The 20,403-nt window shown below is 43.4% G+C and overlaps 1 protein-coding gene across 3 annotated transcripts in view; it reads left to right on the forward strand.

The window, feature by feature from the left end:
- MCC (MCC regulator of WNT signaling pathway) overlaps positions 1–20,403 on the forward strand; it is a 395,947-nt gene that overhangs the window by 138,389 nt on the left and 237,155 nt on the right. Inside the window, exon 1 of one of the 3 annotated variants that reach the window (XM_036995126.2) lies at positions 5,323–5,971. The exons of the other annotated variants lie outside the window; for them this stretch is intronic. Within the exon in view, the coding sequence (XP_036851021.2) occupies positions 5,915–5,971 (57 nt within the window). The 5' untranslated portion in view covers positions 5,323–5,914. Of the gene's footprint in view, positions 1–5,322; positions 5,972–20,403 lie in introns of those variants that run through there. 3 annotated transcript variants of the gene reach the window in all.

Genomic DNA, 20,403 nt, shown 5'->3' on the forward strand with positions numbered 1-20,403 from the left:
TTATATTCAATTGATTTTTGCCTATGTTTTCTTCTAAGAGTTTTATGGTTTCATGAGTTACATTCAGGTCTTTGATCCATTTTGAGTTTACTTTTGTGTATGGAGTTTGACAATAATCCAGTTTCATTCTCTTGCATGTAGCTGTCCAGTTTTGCCAATACCACTTGTTGAAGAGGCTGTCATTTCCCCATTGTAGATCCATGGCTCCTTTACCATATATTGATTGACCATATATGCTTGGTTTATATCTGCACTCTCTAGTCTATTCCATTGGTCTATAGGTCTGTTCTTGTGCCAGTACCAAATTATTTTGATAACTATGGCTTTGTAGTAGAGCTTGAAGTCAGGGAGCATAATCCCCCATGCTTTATTCTTTCTTCTCAGGATTGCTTGGGCTACTTGGGTCTTTTGTGGTTCCATATGAATTTCAGAACTATTTTCACTAGTTCGTTGAAGAATGCTGTTGGTATTTTGGTAGGGATTGCATTGAATCCGTAGATTGCTTTAGGCAGGATAGCCATTTTGACAATATTAATTCTTCCTAACCATGAGCACAGGATGTGTTTCCATTTATTGGTATCTTCTTTAATTTCTCTCCTGAGTGTCTTGTAGTTTTCAGAGTATAGGTCTTTCACTTTCTTGTTTAGTTTTATTTCATTCTAGGTAAAAATAAAAGGTATTTTATTCTTTTTGATGCAGATGTGAATGGAATTGTTTTCCTGATTTCTCTTTCTGCTAGTTCATTGTTAGTGTATAGGAATGCAACAGATTTTTGCATATTAATTTTGTATCCTGCAATTTTGCTGAATTCAGATATTAGTTCTAGTAGTTTTGGAGTGGATTCTTTAGGGTTTTTTATGTACAATATCATGTCATCTGCAAACAGAGACAGTTTAACTTCTTCCTTGCCAATCTGGATGCCTTTTATTTCTTTGTGTTGTCTGATTGCCGTGGCTAGGACCTCCAGAACTATGTTGAATAAAAGTGGGGAGAGTGGGCATCCCTGTCTTGTTCCTGATCTTAAAGGAAAAGCTTTCAGCTTCTTGCTGTTAAGTATGATATTGGCTGTGGGTTTCTCATATATGGCCTTTATTATGTTGAGGTACTTTCCCTCTATACCCATTTTGTTGAGAGTTTTTATCACAAATGGATGTTGAATTTTGTTGAATGCTTTTTCAGCATCTATGGAGATGATCATGTGGTTTTTGCCCTTCTTTTTGTTGATGTGGATGATGTTGATGGATTTTCAGATGTTGTTCCATCCTTGCATCCCTGGAATAAATCCTACTTGATCATGATGGATGATCTTTTTGATTATTTTTGAATTCGGTTTGCTAATATTTTGTTGAGTATTTTTGCATCTATGTTTATCAGCAATGTTGGTCTGTAATTTTCTTTTTTTGTGGTGTCTTTGCCTGGTTTTGATATTAGAGTGATGGTGGCCTCATAGAATGAGTTTCGGAGTATTCCCTCCTCTTCTACTTTTTGGAAAACTTTAAGGAGGATGGGTATTAGGTCTTCCGTAAATGTTTGATAAAATTCAGCAGTGAAACAATCTGGTTCAGGGATTTTATTCTTAGGTAGTTTTTTGATTACCAATTCAATTTCGTTGCTGGTAATTGGTCTATTCTGATTTTCTGTTTCTTCCTGGATCAGCCTTGGAAGGTTGTATTTTTCTAGAAAGTTGTTAATTTCTTCTAGGTTATCTAGTTTGTTAGCATATAATTTCATAGTATTCTCTAATAATTCTTTGTATTTGTGTGGTGTCCATAGTGATTTTTCCATTCTCATTTCTGATTCTGTTTATGAGTGTAGACTCTCTTTTTTTCTTGATAAGTCTGGCTAGGGGTTTATCTATTTTATTTATTTTCTCAAAGAACCAGCTCCTGCTTTCATTGATTCTTTCTACTTACCTTTCTTGATAGTAGAGATTCCCAGCCCAATTCCTGACCAATCTAAAATGTGAAAAAAGACCACAAAACACTTAAATGATAGGAAAAATTCTTCATTTCCTGAATCTTAGAGTTGAGGAAAATTGATGTGGACTCCTCCGTGCATGCTCTACCCTACATGCTGATGGCTTTTGGTGTGAGCCACCAGCCCTTAACCTATGCTTTGACAATTTCAGGGCTGGGGATCACAACTACTCTACTTTTCTTGCATTGACCAACAATACTATGGTCTTCCTTTCATTAGGTTAAGATTTGATTATAAGTTATCATTAGTCTTCATTCCCTTCCACAATCCCATGGAGGAAGTTGGATGACTCTTCAGATAAATTCTCTTAGTTATTATGTGTCTCTGAGTATCTCAGCATGGTTACTGCCTCCAGTTCCTCCTCATTCCTGTAGTAATCTGCATTTTGTCTCCTTAGCTTTGTAGAAATTTATCTTTGAAGGACATTAATGTCTTTAAAATTCTCTTAATCAGTCTTCAGGCTTCTTCCCATGCTGTAGCATAGGTAGACAGAAACTGTGGTGGGAAGAGGGGAACCTAAAGCTGACTTGTGGGTCTAGAACTTGGTTGAATGGGGTTTTGGGCAATGTTCTCAACAAAAATAGGGATTCCACAGAAGAAAAAGGAAATATATAGGCATTGATATAATATTGATGTCACCCCTTCTGTCTTGACACTGTCCCCCTTTGACTCCCAGACTCAAAGCTCTCTGAGTTGCCTTCCAATTTGTCTAATTGGCCTTCCCCACCATTACTTCTTTTATTCTTTTGCTTCTATGAAAAAGACCTTCCTTAAGATAATGTCCTCAGACTACCTCTCTTTTCTCTGTCCTTGCTTCCTTGGCAACCTTACCTGATTTCACAGTTTCATTTATTATTCTAATAGGCATATCCCCAAATCTCCATCTCCCTTTCCACCCTGACTTATCTACAGCTTCATTTCAAGCTTCCTGATGAATATTTCCACTCAGATATCCATATACCTCTTAAAACTTATGATATCCCAAACATGGTTTCATCCATAACCTATTTCTTTTCTGGAATCCCTATTTTTGTTGGGGACATTGCCCCAAACCCCATTCAGTCAAGTTGTAGATCCACAAATCATTTTTCGGTTCTCCTCTTTCCACCACAGTTTCTGTCTACTCTCTTTCTATAGAATCTCTTATATCTACCCTACCCCCCAAATCCATTTCCATTGTTTCAACTTAATTCAGGCCCTGTTAGCCTCTTGCTGAACTGTTGGGATAGTCAAATTGGCATATCTGTTTCCCACTTCCAACATATAACACTGGCTGCTTCCAGATTGGAATGGAGTTGCATCTTATGTGGGGCTTAAGTTTAAAGTCATTGCTTAAGAAGAAAAACCCATATAGTCAACGTTACTCTTGAAAATGCCTTATGTTGTCCACAAAGTAGAATCTGCACACACACTGCTTCTCAGTAAGTTCAACATTGCCAATTTTTCCTCCACTTTTGGAACAGATCACTTTTCTTTGGTTGAGTACCAGATGAAGTCATCTGCTTGATTTTAAGGATCATCTAGTATGAAAAATATGTTTCTTTAAACACCAGAATCACATTCAACCCTAATCTATTTGAATTCATATTAGTTACTCATGAGTGTCATACAAATCCCCTGGAATGTCTCAAAGCACTGCTCTGATCCTATTATTTCTGTGCTTAAAAACCTTGAGTGGCTAGCTACTCCATTTCCTATCAGCAGTGCCCTTTCTCTAGCCTGATACTCAAAACTGTTTACCATGTGGCTTCAACTCACTTATCTAATACAGTTTCCATTCCAAAATGGAATGCCTGTCACTCCCACACATGCTTTGCACATTCCAGTCTCCATCCACACTGTCTCTCACAGGAATCCCACTGCCTGGGATACCTTCTCCTTACTCCCCATTTCTGCTGGGCTCAGCCATTCCTCAAAGATCAACTCATATGCTGCCCCTCCTAAAATTCCTTCACAGAGTCTTCTCCTCCAACCCAGCCCAGCCAGAATTCTACTTCCTACCTTTGACCTGCAATAGATCTTCGTTTGTACCGCTTTTATGACAGGTATTTTCTATCTTGGACTGTCATTTCTGTTAATTTTTTCTGTGACTATAAAAACGTTATGGGCAGGGTTAATGCCTGAGTTCTTTATATTTTTACATTCTTTTACCACCATCTTCATCTTCAAGCACATAGTTCTCAACAGGTACTAATAAATAAATAAGTAAAATAAAGGGGCTTCCCAACTGCTCCCCATGTAGAATAGAAGGGCTTCCCCCGATGTGCTCTAATCTGGCAGTGCCTTTGTACAGTTCTTCAAAAAAGCAGCCACTCTTTCTCATCCCAGGAGTGCTTCCATCAGCTAAGGAATGAACTCAGTAGGAAGGCAGATGGCTAAGAAGGTATATACAAATGGTCAAGCTCTTTGCTTCTGTTATTTGATTTAAAAAACCCAACAAACCTTGGAAATTAGCAATGCAGTGGCTTTTGCATAGAAGGCTTCAGGAAATGCCAGGTCTGTCACTGGGAATGGAGACATTTTCTTCCCATTGTGTAGAAAGAGACTGATGAGGCCTCTTAAAGCAATTCCACAGACCTACTGTTTTAAAGGATCAGAACATTTTTCAGTGCATCTCAAGATCAGTGGCTCTTTAACCTTTATGGAGAGAAAAGTCCGGTTCTCCCCCACCCACCACCCCCGTGTTGTTACCTCAGGGAGACTTAAAGATGAAGGGAAGCTCTGATTCCAGAAGTCCAGTGGATATAACAGCTCCTCGAATCTTTTCTGAGTCATACTCTGAACCTCAGAAATACAAATCTAGCTCTGCTCAGATGAGCAGTAAGTGTTTTCGGGAAGGTCTCGGGGTCGAAGAGGATGGGAAATGTAATACTTTAAAGGACCGTCTGGGGAGGATGGGAAATTTGAGCCTGGCCTTACATTTTTCAAGGGATGGGGTATCTTATGGACGCGCAGAAAATGTAATTTGCCCCAGCGACCAAGAGAAGGGTTTGATAGTGAATTTACATCCTCAGTGTTGGTTTTAGACTGATCAAGGAAAATGACGGCTCCACACTTGTGAAATCTTAATGGACCCTGAGAAGTGCACAGAGCGGCCTGATGAAGTGTTCAGATTTGTCTTGACCTTATTAACTCTCGGAAAGTGGCTTCTAGGAGGGAAGTTTTTTTCTTTTAATTTCCTGCATAATTACTCAGGTGGCTTTTCCTGTTTCTTCTCTTCCTCCTGGACTGGGTCCTGTAATTACCATCGCAGAGAGCGGGGAGGATGCCCGCGCTGCCGGCGCTCTCCTCCGCTCGGCCTCCTCCCTGTTTTTTCCTTCCTTTCTCTCTTTCTGGCCCCGCCTCCTCCGTGCACCCCGTAGCAGGCAGCTAGACAGCTGGGTTTAATCAGAAACCACTTACAACTCCAGACGACTCGGGAGGGAAACTCCGGCGTGAAGCGCAGCCCCGCGCCGGCTCTCTCCAGCTTTCCCCCCCCGGGCCGGGGACCCGGTCCGCGGGCTTCCTCGCCCCGCCGCCCCGTCCCCTCGGGAGCCCTCCGCGGTGCCGGATCCTGCTGCGAGGTGCCCTCCAGCCCGGTAATGGGGGGCGGCCGGTCGCCGTAGGAGTGGCGAGGCGGCACCGAGGGGGCAGTGCCCCGGGACCGGCGGGGGGCGCGCGGCGGGTCCCCGCGCCGCTGCCGCAGCTGCGAGCGCGCCACGCCGCCGAGCCTCCTGCAGCAATGGCTCACCCGTGAACCGCCCGCGGCTCGCTTCCTTTAGGAGCGCTCGCATCCTCGGTTCGGGCTTCGCCACCGTGCTTGGCGAGCATGGCTGTCTAGACTGAAGTGTGCCGCCAGGGACTGAGCAGTGGGTACCGAGCCAGTTAAGCCCAACTCGTGAGCCCCGAAACCTGGGGGAGGAGGAGGAAGAGGAGCTCGGCTCTGAAAAGTGCAGTCATGAATTCTGGAGTTGCCCTGAAATATGGAACCGATTCCTCGGCGGAGCTGAGCGAGGTAAGAAACAGCTGAGGCCCAGGGCTCTGGTTTCTTAGGCATTTGCTTTTCGACGACCCCCCGCCCCCGCGCCCAATTCTTCCCCGGCCCTACACCGCACCCCCCTGGTGCTCCCAGTCTGGAGGCAGCGCAATTAAAGATTAATAGATTTTTCTGGATCTTGTTGTAACTTGCACAGCTACTCAGGAAATGACCTGAACTGGCTTGATAATTCAGCCTGAAACGAGTGGCTTAAAAAAGAAACGAGCTCCCACCCCGTCGCCAAGGCGTTTTACCCTCCGTGGTCTGGGTTCTCCGTCCCTTCCTACCCGCTTCCTCCAATTTATGTACAACATTCCTTGCCGTAGTCGGCAAAACACACCGGGACCCCAGCCGAGCTGGGGCCGATTGGCGACTAATTTGGTGGGGCTGGGGAGTTTATTGGATTATTGAGTCTGCCACTTGGCTCCCACGTGTGACGCCTTTGGTTAAGTTCAGGCAAGGTGGGCTCTTCCTGGAGTAGCTGAGTGACCCGCACTGAGTAAGGGAGTTGGGAGGAAGCACATCAAAGCTGCTTAGAACTTTATTTCCTGCCGGGACTGGGTTCCTGAGTCTTTGAGGTAGGAGCATTTGCAATTCCTGGCGCTCACTGTAACATACCCACTGGAGTGTTTGAGACCAGCTTTGAAATTAAAGCTACTTCAAACGGTATGCAAACACATGAGCTGTAAGATGCTCAAAGCCACCTTTTTTGATGACTTTAGGGACGCCTCGGGCACATCCTCTCCAGGCTTTGAATCCCTGAGCCAGGTGATAGGAAACCTATAGAACTGCATGCTCAAAAGAGAGGAGAAAGTGTGTGTGATTGGTGTTCGCAGCGGGAGACTGGGTGGCTATCGGCTTTCCTCTTAAAATCATCGCTGAGCCATTTATGGGGGCAAAAGTAGAAATAAATAGTCTGTGCTTGAGTATGGCTGAAGAGAGGAAAAGGGAAGGAGACCCGTGTAAAAACAGCTGGGAGGCAGAGGTGATGTCAGATCACGAACAGTGAAGGGAAGACAAGGCTGGAGCCCTCCTTGGGCAAAGGGCTGCTGATAGAAGAGAGAGGGGGTAGGCGGAGCCACGGAGGTCTGGGGCTGGCGGCCGGCAGTTGATGCCGTGGCCCCTGCCTAGTGCTCTGTGTCTTGCTGCTCTGCTGTCCCTGTACTGGTCTGTAATATCATTTTGAGGTATGGTGGAAAGAGGTAGCAGCATTTCCTAACGCTCGGGTCTCCCCGGTGATGTAGAAGCTAAGAGTGGAAGCCTCACTTAAAAAGAGGAGGGTGCAGAGGGGAGAGGCACGAAGAGCTGAGTGACTTTTGCCAATTTTACATGCAGGGAGAGGTTTCAAATCTAAAATAGAACCTTGGACCCTGATCCCTTACTAATACGCCTTAAGGAAAAGCTTTTGGTTTAACTACTAAGGTCATTCAAACATCAAAAACTAAAGGCATCTGTCTCTTAGAGCCTTTGCCAGGCCTCCGGCATTGTTTATTTGTGTGGCCCCTTTTGCTCTCTGTCACCTGAAGTGTGCTATTCGGTTACCTTTTGTTTAACCATGAATCACAGGTTTTGGACAGGTGGCTGGAATGCCAAGTAGAGAGGTTTGGATTGGCTTTAATAACACCGGCGCTGTCAGTGACTGCATCAGATGAACTGAGCTTATCTCTGAAACTCAGGTGGGAAGTAAAACTCTCTTTTCTGTGCCTAGTTGTATCCACTCCTTAAATAATCCTTAGAAAACCTGTGGTCAAGTGAAAGAGTTGGGGGTGCTCTGTGGCCCCTGATTAGTTGAAGCAATCATATCTGAGCATTATAGAACATAGTTTGTCCCTAAGTACAAATTTGTGCCCCAACCACATCCTTTACCATTTCCGCCCCTTTGCCTCAGTGTCTGCTCATTCATTTCTTGTCTTCTTTTGGGGGTCAGTGATTTAGTTGCCCCTTCATCCCTCCAATCCTAGTTTCCCTGCAGATTGAATAGTTACAATAGACTGTAAGGATAATTATTTTTAGTTTTTGCCCCTGTTTTAAATTAGGGTATGGGTAGAGAGAATTTGTGAGGCGAGGGTGTGTGTGTGGTTCATCTTGTACACCCTAAATCTCAGTTCAGTTTTTCATGGGTGATAGTTGTAGCATTTACCTTTTCTGTAGTATCTATAGATCAGCATCCATAGGGATCCACAGATCTGAAAACAATTTATTTGTATTTCTTACATTAGGTCTTTGGTGCAAAGGAAACTTTCTTCTTTTCACTGTAATTTTTCTCTTAAAAACTGACTTTGCTTTAACAGCTTGGGAGGCAAAGTTGTCATTCTTTTGATGATTGGTTGTTCTTCCTTACCTGGAAGCAGAGCTAATAAAAACCTTCAGGGGCCCTTTTAGTGTCATACCTCTTTTTGTCCAGGAGCTTCAATGCTGTCGGGAGGTCACCATGGGGTCAGATTCAGCCTGATGTTCACCAGCATTTCAGGGACAAGAAGAACTCTGAAGGCCCAGCATTCTCCTGGATATCAAAGGCAAGAGGCCCCCTCACTGGTATCCCTTTTGTAAGCGTCCTCTAGCCACAGGAGTCATGGACTCTGGGACAACAATGTGGACAGTGACTGCAAACATCCTAAACAAGGGGGAGTGACTTGAATCAGTTTCTAGTTGTAGTCTGCTGGTTCTGCTCATGAAAGCAGCAAGCTTTGGTCAACAGGTGAGATGGTGGCCCCTGCCTACGAGGCCCCAGGAGTGTTTGGGCACAAGAGAAGCAGGAGGAGTTCGGATGTGAGGGACATGTGATTAGGAGGCCTAGAGTTGGGTGTTGGGCATGAGGTATTTTGCACGTGTGAGACCTTTAAGATGTAAAAACAGGAAATTTGTGAATGTGTTCCTTTTGTGTCTTTAGTTTAAACAATAGCTGTTTAAGATCTTGTGAGATGGTTATTGGAGATAGTAAAATTGCCTCTACCTAAGGATATTCAAAACATTTTTATTTATCCATGACCGCAAATGGATTATGTCAAGTCTGAACACTTTAACTAAAGCAAACTGATCCTTAGCATTCACAACAGCAATGCAAAAGGAAAATTTGAGAAGCATGAATTGGTTATTTTTTCTGGGTTATTCACTGTCCCTGTCAAAGATTTAAAGGATGTTTTTCTTTTTCTACTGGGGTTAAGGAAGGACTTCAACAATAGCCAGATCAAAAGTACTTAGGAAATTAAATGTTTGACTTTTCAGCCTCTCTCCCCTACGGTCAAGAAGCTGAGTGGTCACACTTTCAGGAGCCTTAGATTAAATTCTCCCAAATCTGTCAAGGGAAGGCTCTTAAGTCATCTTCCTCATCACTACGGGTCTTTGGTCAGCAGTTAGTTCTGTTTGTTTTGGTAAAACCTGTAGGACGAGTATGAAGTTTAACCTTGTTTCACTATCACAATTACATCTGTTGGTTCTTAGAATCACCCAGACTTTGGGAGGAGAGTGTCTTAGGGTGCAGCAATATCAGGGAACAACTTGAATTTACTCATCTTTACAGAATTGTGATCTTTTGGACCTGCTTATCTGGTAACAGTTACCTATTTATGTAGCAAAATTAAAATTTATCTTTAAGAGTTTGTCCCTTGCAATTGTTTAAACCTTTGAAGATGAAAAAATATTTTTTTACTCAGAGTACTTTGTCTGAAGCAGTCAGCTTATATTCTTTGCCTTTTAAACTTTAAACAATGAACAGATAAAAATTCTTCTGTCATTATTTACTTTGAAACCTTAGTTGCCCTTAGGAATCATAGTTCCCTTACTCTCTCCTTTGCTCTTTATTCAGAGGCTTTTTATTCCATACCTGAATGTAGGCTACAGAGGCAACTCTCCATTTCAGCATCTGTCTGTCAGGGAGCTAATGAAAACCTGCATCTTCATTGATACTCTAAGAAGATTTGTACAGGAGAAAGTTGTTCTCTAGATTTTATCTTTTATGACTATCTCTAAGTGATCATCTTACAGATGTACTTAAAATTTTTTTTAATTTTACAGATTTTACAGACATACTTTTCATCATCAAGTCACAAAATATCAGACTTGAAAGGGCCTGTGAATTCACCTTGTCTTGCCACACCCCTTTATACTTCTTTGTCTTTATAGAGTCATGGTTCATTGTAATGCATTGTTTAAGGTCTGTCTTAAGCACCAGAAGCACGGTGTCACATCGTAGGTGTTCTCCAAAGGTTTGAGTGAGTGAGTGCCTTGCCTCTTCTCTCCCTTCTCTTTTTTTTTTTATAAATACAGAATTTGAGGAACTGATCTAAGTGCTTGCTCTGAAGCTTTTTTGGCTGTCTAGGGCTGTGTAATTGTCCCCAAATTTCAAGGCTTGTAATAGCTAACACATTTTTTTTTATTATTAAGGTATCATTGATATACAATCTTATGAAGGTTTCACATGAGCAACATTGTGGTTACTAGATTCCCCCCAATTATCAAGTCCCCCCCACATACCCCATTACAGTCACTGTCCATCAGCATAGTAAGATGCCATAGAGTCACTACTTGTCTTCTCTGTGCTATATTGCCCCCACCCCCTACATTATGTGTGCTAATCATAATACCCCTTAATCCCCTTCTCCCTCCCTTCCTGCCCACCTTCCTGCCCCCTTTCCTTTTGGTAACTGCTAGTCCCTTCTTGGGGTCTGTGAGTCTGCTATTAGCTAACACTTTTTGAAGTATTTCCTAAGTATTGACATGCTTAATGATCAAAAAATGCTTTGAGATACATTCTGCTCTGACCATATTATAGGTGTAGAAGTTGAGGCATAAAGAAGTAAAAAAACTCACCAAGATTTTAATGCCCAGGTAGCCTTTCTCTAAGTCCACCATATGTACACTGTTTCCTTTCATTGTTTCTGTTACTGCTCTCAGCTTTTGATCTTGTGTTCCTTGGAGGGAGTATTCTATTTAATAAGCCTGTTTAACTTGATTTGTATTACAATCTCTCTGTGATACCCAGGTAAATGTTTTTGATAAAAATGATATGATTAAAGGTATATGGTTACTGCCATCACCTTTTAAGTGGCTGAGGAATTCTAGGCATTGATTTTCCAGGGCCCTAAAGCAGTAAGGAATAAGGTGGTCCTCTCCCAGGATGGCCTTCCCTTCTGTTGCCGCTTACTGCTGGGGAGAACCATGACCTCTGTCCCGCTGCATGGTCGCTCACAAGCGTCGGAAGGATTCGTGCTGCAATACTGGAGGCACCAGAATGAGAATAAGGCCTCCTCCGCCACAAGAACTAGGGTTCTCCAACCCCTGCAGGTGGGGCTCTCAGCTTCTAGCACAGTTGCCTAGATCACTATGGGGCTGCAGAGTGCCGAGTGGTAAAGGAAGCCCAGGAACCCACTGAAATCGGTGGCCAGGGTAAGATGGCTGCTTGGGGCCAGGTCCTGAGGAAGCAAGTGCTGAAAGTGGCCTTGGGCCTGAGTGAAACCTTGCTGGCAAGGGGAAGTACGTCAAGTGTGGCTCGAACCAGTGTTCCTCAAAGTAACAGGTGGCAGTGATGCCGGGGTTCTTGTTTGCGGAGCTGAAGAATGAGCTTCACAAACAGTCAAGGCTTGAGAGCCAGGAACAGGCTTTTATTTAGAGATACAGTGAAAGGACAGAGCTCCCGGCTCATGCCAGGAGGGGACAAGAGAGTCCGTAGTGGTGCATTGTCTAGGGATTTTTCGAGAGTTGAGGATTTTTCGAGAACATGAAAAAACTTAGGGGTGGGACTTGTTAAGTGGTCCTTGAATATTAAAAATTAACTTACGTAAGGAATTTTCCTGCCTTGATTTCTCTCTGGGACACTGGTGCCTTGGTCCGAGAGCACATCAAAAGGCTGCCTGCGCAGCCCCCAAGGTGGGCTGAGGTATTGTCTACTTGCTAAAGAATCTTGCCTCTTGAACTTCCTGGGTGTTACAATGCAATCTTATCTTTAAGATGGAATTCTTCCTGCCTTTTACTATGCCGTCTACAGCTGGGTCTGCAGGCTAAGTTAGTTGCTCAGTTTGCGAAATCACCTGGTCAGATCTGAAGGAGGAAAGAGCACAGAGGCCTGGGCCTTTTAGCATGCTAAAGTGAATGTTACACATGGTTACAAATGTGCTACTCTTTATCTGGGGAAGAACATTAACTGATCTCACTGAAGAATGATTCTAGAGCTCAATGTTTAACATTGAGTTTTAGCAGGGGGTTTTCCTTGCATGTAGTTACATTGCTCTGACTGCAAATATCCCACCCTGCCCCCTCCGGAGGCTCTCACCCTACTCTGATTACATCCATGGTCCCTGTCTCAGCAGCAGAAACATGACATGAGAGGAGAAGGTTAGTCAAAGGCCGAGCAGGTGGTCAGGACCGAGAGAGCCACACACCTGGAAGCAGAGAGAGAACCTTGATTCTGAGAAAGTGCTTTGTCCAATCAGGAAGTTTTAAAATTAATCCCAAGACTTTTTAATATTAAGGAGGTCATTCCAGGAGTGTGGACACCAGATTTGGGGAGCCAGAACTTTGAGTGAGGGGTACCCATCTAGAGTAGGGAGTGTAATGGTGCTGACTCAGCAAATAAAGTCAAGGTGCTGTTGCAAGAGCTCCCTGAAGCTTGTTGACCCAGTGCAGGTCATGAGGAGGGCTTCCTCCAAAGGGAGACCGTAACGGAAGACAAGACCTGACTTTATGGCACAGATACGAATCTGTTGAACAAAGATTTCACTTTTAGGTTTTGATCCAAGGAATCAAATTTCAGGAAACCAAGATTATGTTTTAAGTAATCTCTAGGTTCTGGGAAAGAGGTTTGTACTGGCGAGATTATAGTCAGGCAAGCCCAGAAAAGACTCAGAAAATTGACAGTAGTCGGGATGTAGATTTTTATATTAGTGAGGGGATGTCATAACAGAGATAAATTCTGTGCATTTATTTTCTCATCTGGCTCCCGACCACACCCACACTCTTGGCAGCAGTATCTTTCAGTCCTGAAAGAAACCAGGAGAGAACAACCTGGATTTCACAGATCAACAGAAGCCATTTCCAGAGTAAATATTTACTGGGACCACAGAGCTGTCCCCTCTTTCTAGCAAGTATCCTTCTCTTGCTGAGCAGAAACAGCCAAAATCAGTACAGAGGGAAAAAGGATGCCTTTTGGAAGGTTTGCATTATCGCAGGGGGTGACTGAGGTTGTAAAGCACTTTATATATGCAAATATTTCAAGATATTTCTTGAACTCAGCAAAGAATACACCTTGAGAAAATTTAGGGGAAAAAAATCCAGTATAGCAGCTGTGGATTCTACGTGCCATACAGAAAGCTATGGGTTAGCTATAGTTTGTTAACTTTGTAAATAAGCAGTAAATGCTGTTGGGCTGGGAAAATTGTGCAATAAAACCTCCTGATGCTTTGACTGGTGGGATATTTTGAGGCAGATCTCTTGTCAGGAGGTGTGATCAGCGCATGGAACGCACAAGGGGAATATGAAGCCAGAGATGGGAACACATCTCAAGCCAAAGGCTGTAGTTTTTGATTACCTGAGAAAGTGCCCTGAAATCTCAGTTAGAGCACATGCATGTCAGTTAGCCGTTCCAGCTGGATTCGTGAGAAATATTGAAGCAGTTGTCAGGGGAAGGCTGCCAACGTGGAAAAAAATTGCAGAGATGGGAGTGCATCGTTTCAGGCAGAGGGAAGAACAAGGGCCAAGGTACAGAGGCCAGAGCTGCATGGTGTGTTTAAGCAAAGAGTTGATGGAGCTGGGAGAGCAGTGAGCGAGGGGAGAGTGGAAGGAGGTGAGGTCTGGGAAAATAGTTCTGGCCAGATCACTTACCTCCTTGGGGCTGTGAAAAAGAATCTGCATTTCTCTGGAGTGTTACTGAACTGATTTTTTTTAATCCTTTTGTATAATATGTATATTTATTGTGGAGCAGGGTTGGGGAGACATCAGGAAAGGGAGGAATTAGTAAAGAAAAGGCCAACCAGGAAGGTTGTGTCCCACAAGCTAATGAATGAAAAGTATTTTCAGAAGAGGGTAGAATGATCAGTCAAATGTTTCCCCTTTTGATTTTTTTCACTCCTTAAAGCCTATGCATATTCCCAAAATTTCAAATTGTGTCATTTTCTCCAATCAGAAATAATTGTTATATGCCATAAAAATAAATTATAGTTAATTTTTGGACATCTTCGGAGTATTTGAGTTCATTTTCCCCTTAAAAGGAATGGTTTAAAGAACAGAGTGGCATGGACACTGGCCAAGAATAATTAGAAAACTGCCTTCCCTTGATGGATGGTTCAGTCTTAATAAGTGCTGATGACGTAGAATATAGGTGGGTTCTGAGTTAGGAAAACTGGGCTCTACTTTCCACTGTCACTTAGACCAATTTCCTCCAACTATTTAGAATCACTGACTTTATTTTTATGAACCTTAATAATTAATTTTTTCACTTATAAAAAATGTAGCTCCAAGAAGCCTAGAATGCTGACAACTTTTCCTATTGAAAAGCTGTTTGGCATTCAGATTATAACCAGAAAGTTGCTTGGTAAGCATAGATGCGGTAAAGGAGTTGCTGCTCTTTTGTGGCGCCTTTAAGCTGTTCTTTGAAGTTTTTCTTAACCAAACCCTTTGCATGATTGATGAGGTAACTGAGGCCTGAATAAGGCTGTCTTGTGGCAGAGGGAGTGTAGAACCCAGAATTTTTTTTTTCTTCTTAATTCCCAGGGATAATTTTTCCTTTTCTGCTTCAACTTCCTGTTTCTGTGTCATAGGCTTTGCTTTAAAATATGTGTCTTGCATGGAGATGAGAAGCTCCAGCTGGATTCGTGAGAAATCCAGTGGACAGTGAGCTTAGAGAATATTGTCAATAATATTGTAATATCTTTGTATGGTGAGCATTTTGTAATGTGTATAATTATCGAATCCCTTGTACACCTGAAACCAATATAATTGTATATCAACTATGTTTTGATAAAAAAGTACATGTTTTATAATATTCCATAATTATTTTGAAAGGAGGAGGTATAATTCTTCAGTAAATCTTGTCTACGTACAACATTACTAGTGATCACACTATTGAAGTAGTTAGAAGAACTTAGTTTTAGCTCTGTGATTTTGGAGTGTATTGTAGTAGTCTGTTCTCAGTGGGCTTTTACTGGCCAAGATTATTGGGGCCTAACAGGTATTAAAATCCAAAAGAGCAGTTGGGTTTTATTTTGGGGGGAATAATGAGATGGACTTGCTCTTTAGCTGGTTTGCCAGCTGCTGTGTGTTGATGGTGCATAGCTTGGTCAGCCCTCCTATCCTCTTTTTTTTTTTTTTTAAATAGTGGTGTAATGTACCTAACATAAAATTTTCCATTTAAACCATTTTTAAGTTCACAGGTACCTGGCATTCAGTACATTCATACTGTTGTGCAGCCATCACCACCATTCATCTCCAGCACTTGTTCATCTTCCACAACTGAAACTCTGCCCCTATTAAACACTAACTCTCCATTCCCTTCTCCCCTACTCCTGGCAATCACCATTCTCTTTCAATCCCTTTATGAATTTGACTCATCTAGATATCTCATGTAAGTGTAATTATAAAGTATTTGTCTTTTTGTGACTAGTTTATCTCCCTTAGCATAACGTCTTCAAGGTTAATTGATACTGTGGCTGAATGATATTCCACTGAATGTATATATCATATTTTGTTTATCCATCCCTAAAAGGGCACTTAGGCTGTCTCCACCTTTTGGCTATTGTGAATAATGCTGTGGTAAACATGGGTGTGCAAATATCTGTTTGAATCTCCACTTTCACTTCTTTTGGGTATATACCAGAAGAATTGCTAGAGCTTATGAAAATTCCATGTTTAATTTTTTGAGGAATCGCCGTACCATTTTCTATGGCAGCTGCTCCACTTTACGTCATTCCTACTAGCCATGCACAAAGGTTCCAGTTTCTCCCCAATCTTGCCAACACTTGTTCTTTTCTGTTTTGTTTGCTTGTTAAAGAATAGCCATCCTAATGGGTGTGGGGTCTTTCTCATTGTGGTTTCTCTTTGTATTTCCCTAGTGATTACTAAATATCTTCCCATGCTGAACATCTTCTCGTGGGCTTTTGGCCATATCTTCTTGGAGATATGTCTGTGCATGTCCTTGCCCCCTTATTAATTGAGTTGTTTTGCTGTTCTGCTGTAGGAGCTCTTCATCTGTCTTGGATATCAGTTCTTTATCCCTTTTCTCCTTTGTCTAGGTCTGATTTTCTCCATGGTAGGGGCTTTGCAGGACACTCACCCCTTGGTATTTCCAGAGGGCTTGACAGTGAGTTTAAAATGAGGCAGGAGAAATCAACTGCTCCTCCATGGAAAACAAATGGGCTCTGCCAAGCCTCTGAGGCTCCTTCCGTGGTGTCCAGGAAGAAGTGACTTCCTGCTGCATTGCAGGCCAGCGCACAATTCATGGGTAACAGTCGGCAGCTCTTGCGGACAGACTAATGAGCTCTAGCGATGTGAGGCAGGCACCAGAGTTAAGAGCTAAGTTCCTGGCATTTAAAGAGTTGCAGGCTCTGCAACAGGCTGTGATTTCACAGTGTTCGAAGAGGAGTTTTAGCAAAGGGTTTCAGCAAGAGAGGCCTGTGGAGAGTAGCCAGGAAGTTGAAGCTGGCCTGTTAGATTAGATAAGTGTCACTTTATTTCTTGGTGCTGTGAGTCTAAGCCTGGTTAACTCGCCATCTCATTTATTTTCATGCTTGATTGGGAGCATGTGAAGTGTTGGGGGGAGAGGAGGCATCACATAGGAGCGCTGTGGGAATGGGACAGCCCAGGGCCTGCTGTGCCCTGCTGATCGTTAATAGGCTGTTACTGGTGAGTGGGGGAAAATAGGAGTGTTGGACCCCACAACAGGACTTTTTACTTCCAACTTAGAATGGGTAGGTTTAAACTCAAATGTGGGATCCCCTTTGTTCAGGATGCCTTGATGAAAACATGGGGCAGAGAGCAGTGTGCCTTCTGGTGTGACGGAGAGAGCAGCTTCCACGGGCTTCTCAGTCACTTAGGAAATGCTGTCTGGACACACATGTAATTAGTGCCGAAGACAGTGTCTGACTTTGATAAAGCTTCAGCCCCTTTAATTCCCCAAATGTCAGAGATGGGGCCTGTCTCCTAATGGGCATTATAATGTCCCCAGCTAGCAATGAGGACATGTTGGGGTCAGGGTCACATGTTGAACGACTAGGAAAGGCCTCTGTTTTTTGGCCACCTCCTTTGCCAACTTCTCAGGTCACATGACTGGTCACCTCAGTTTATCTGTGTGTAAAACTATGTGTGGTAAAGATGTGGGCTCTGAAATCCCAGCTCTGCCACTTTCTAGCTGGGTGATCTGGGAGAAGATGGCTTTTCTGGGCTGCACACTCCCTATGATAAAGTGGTGATGGTAAGAGCATCCACCTTAGATGCGGCAAAGGCAGTGACGTAACCTGTGTAGTGGTTGTCAGAGCGCCTGGGAAATACTGTTCATTGGCTTTTGCTGCTCTAATAACAGCACAATAATAATAGTAATTGTCATCACTGCGATTCTGCTACTACAGAGCTAAGTGCAGGTGCCTAGGAGAAGAGAAGTACTTCCTAAACAGGTCATTAGTAGCTGTAGGTGTAAGCACTGACATAATTGAAAAGAAGTTCTTAAATGTAGACAGGTATGGCACGAAGACTGTGTCCAGGCATCCTGAGAGTCTCACAGTCTGCTGGTGTGTTTTCTCTCTGGACCCCGATGCCAAAGGTCATTACCGGGCAAACTCTTCTTCCAGATACTGTTTTGTTTTGTTTTTTTATATGTGCAAAGCCAGAATGTTAATGAGCTAACAAATGGCAATACTAATTGCTTTTTAAATGTCATTATTTTTTTACCGTCTTTATCAATTTTCTTCTAATGTCCTGGCCATGGTGCCTTCAGTGCCTCTTGCATGCAGCAGCTGACTTTTGGATAACCATCCTGGTGACCTGCCCTCTGTGGGAGTGGGAAGGCAAAGCAGGCCACTACCCGTGGCCAGAGTGAGGGTGCATTGCAGAGAAACCAAATCCTTGGAACTGTGTTGATGTATTCTGAAACTGTTGCTTCTGTGAAGACAAGGTTGATGGTGACACGCACTCTGAGTTCCCGGACGAGCTGCGATCTGTGAACGGGGGGCTGCCACCGCACTCATGGGAGCTTTGCTGTAGAGTCGCAGGGGCAGGTAGAGGAGGCCCATCTGCTGGTGGGGAGAAAGGTGCCTGGATGAAGGGGTTTGAGAGAATCGGGATGTGCCCCAGCAGGGAAGGAAGGCCTCTCTCACTGTTTACAGCTCACTTTTCATTTGAAGGAACTTTAAGTTTAAGCCTCTTGATTAAGGTTTTGTTTAGCAGTCAGAAAGGAGCAAGTTGTGGAATATTCTGTCTCCTGTTTTGACGTTATTAGGCAGTTTGGTCATTTGCTGAAGAGTGGATACCCGAGGGACCCTGGAAGGAGACAGACAGGAGTCATGGACCCAGATAAGCCCCAGGCTCTAACATCTCACTTCTGGTTGAGACTTAGACCCCTTGGACTTCTGTCTCTGTGGACCCTCCACAATGATCTTACCCATTCCTGTGGCTTAAACTACCCTCTCTATCTATGCTGTTGCCTCACAAGTCTCTATCTTTGACCCAGATCAATCTGAATATCCATTGTGGAAGGAGAAGTACAGGATTTTGTATAGCACAAAACCTACCCACAGTGTTCTTCCTCCTTCTGCCCTCATCAGAAACTCATCCCAGTCCCTCTTCCGGAGTGATTTTTCCTATAGTTACAGCAGCTTATTATTATTATTTTATTTTAATTTAAGTGTCATTGATATACAATCTTATGTTGGTTTCAAATACACAGCACAGTGGTTCAACATTGACCCATATTATCAAGTCCTCACCCCCAACAGTGTGGTCACTGGTCACTGTCCATCAGCGTAGTAAGATGTTATAGAGGCATTACCTGTCTTCTCCGCGCTGTGCTACAGTCCCTGTGACCAACCTATATTGTGATTGCTAATTACTGTGCTCCTTAATCCCCTTCTCCCTCCCCAGCCACTCACCTTTGGTAACTACTAGTCCCTTCTCAGTGTCTGTGAGTCGGCTGCTATTTTGTTCATTTCCTCCTGTTTTGCTTTGTTTTCATACTCCATAAATAAGTGAAATCATTTGGTATTTGTCTTTCTCCAGCTGGCTTATTTCACTGAGCATAATACGCTCTCCATCCATGTTGTTGCAAATGGGAGAATTTCTTTTCTTTTCATGGCTGAATAATATTCCATTGTGTATATGTACCACATCTGTACCCATCCATCCACTGATGGGCACTTGGGTTGCTTCCACATCTTGGCTGCTGTGAATAGGACAGCAGCTCATCTTAAGCCTTGCAACCTATCACCTTCTCTAGGAGGCCTTCTCAACTCCCAGTCAGTGCCTGCCAGGTCCCCCTACGCAGGCTGGCAATGTGCCTCTTCCACCGACTTACTACCCCTTGGTGCTCCGTGTCATCTGTTCACTCATTTCTCTGTCTCAGAACCTTACCTCGTGGGGGCTGGGGCAGGCAGTGGCCTAAGAAATGCTTTTCTCTCAGAGCAGTGTGGCTGTTGGGATGCATGACAGTTACCAATGGTAAAAAGAAGTACAAAGAAAATAAGATAAAGAGGTAGAAAAAAATACACAAAGGGCAACTACTTTTATATCACGTCGTGGTGTGAGCCCCCCAGTGCATCCCCAGGTTCCCTCTCCCTGGAGCTGGGTCCTGGCTACACCTTCCCTCCATCTCCTCCTGAAGGCAAGCACTGGGCCCCCGGGGCCCACTTAGTGTAATTGGGGTTGCCGAGCTTTGCTTCCTGCTTGATCTCCGTGGAGTATCAGCCTGGCTCTGGGTATTCCCTCTTAGGAAGAAAGAACACCGGGGAGGCTGTTTGGAAATAGGTTCTGGTCTTGGGATGGTGGCAGCAGCTTCAGGAGCTGGAATTAGAATGTGTTCCTCTATTAGAAATGATAAATGTGAAGAATGGCAATGCTAATACTATGTTGAAATACTTCATGTGAAGCAATATGGTGCAAAACTACTTCTGTCTCATCTTACAAGTATTCCCTCCCACTATCTATACTGTAATTTTTAAAATATGTTGCTTTCAGTATAACAAAACTGGTTATTTAATGATGCACAATAGTAGGTCCAATATGCAAAAGCAGCCTGTTAGAGATCATAGGTCCTTATTGTGCTTCACTTTCTTGTGCTTTGTGTATACTGCGTAACTGTTTACAAATTGAAGGTTTGTGGCAGCCCTGCATGGAACAAGTTTGTTGGCACCATTTTTCCAACAGCATTTGCTCACTTCATGTCTCCATCATGTCTCCATCATGTTCTGGTGACTCCCACAATTAATCACTGATCTTTG

This window comes from Manis javanica, chromosome 1, assembly GCF_040802235.1.
Source record: "Manis javanica isolate MJ-LG chromosome 1, MJ_LKY, whole genome shotgun sequence".
Taxonomy (NCBI): Eukaryota; Metazoa; Chordata; class Mammalia; order Pholidota; family Manidae; genus Manis; species Manis javanica.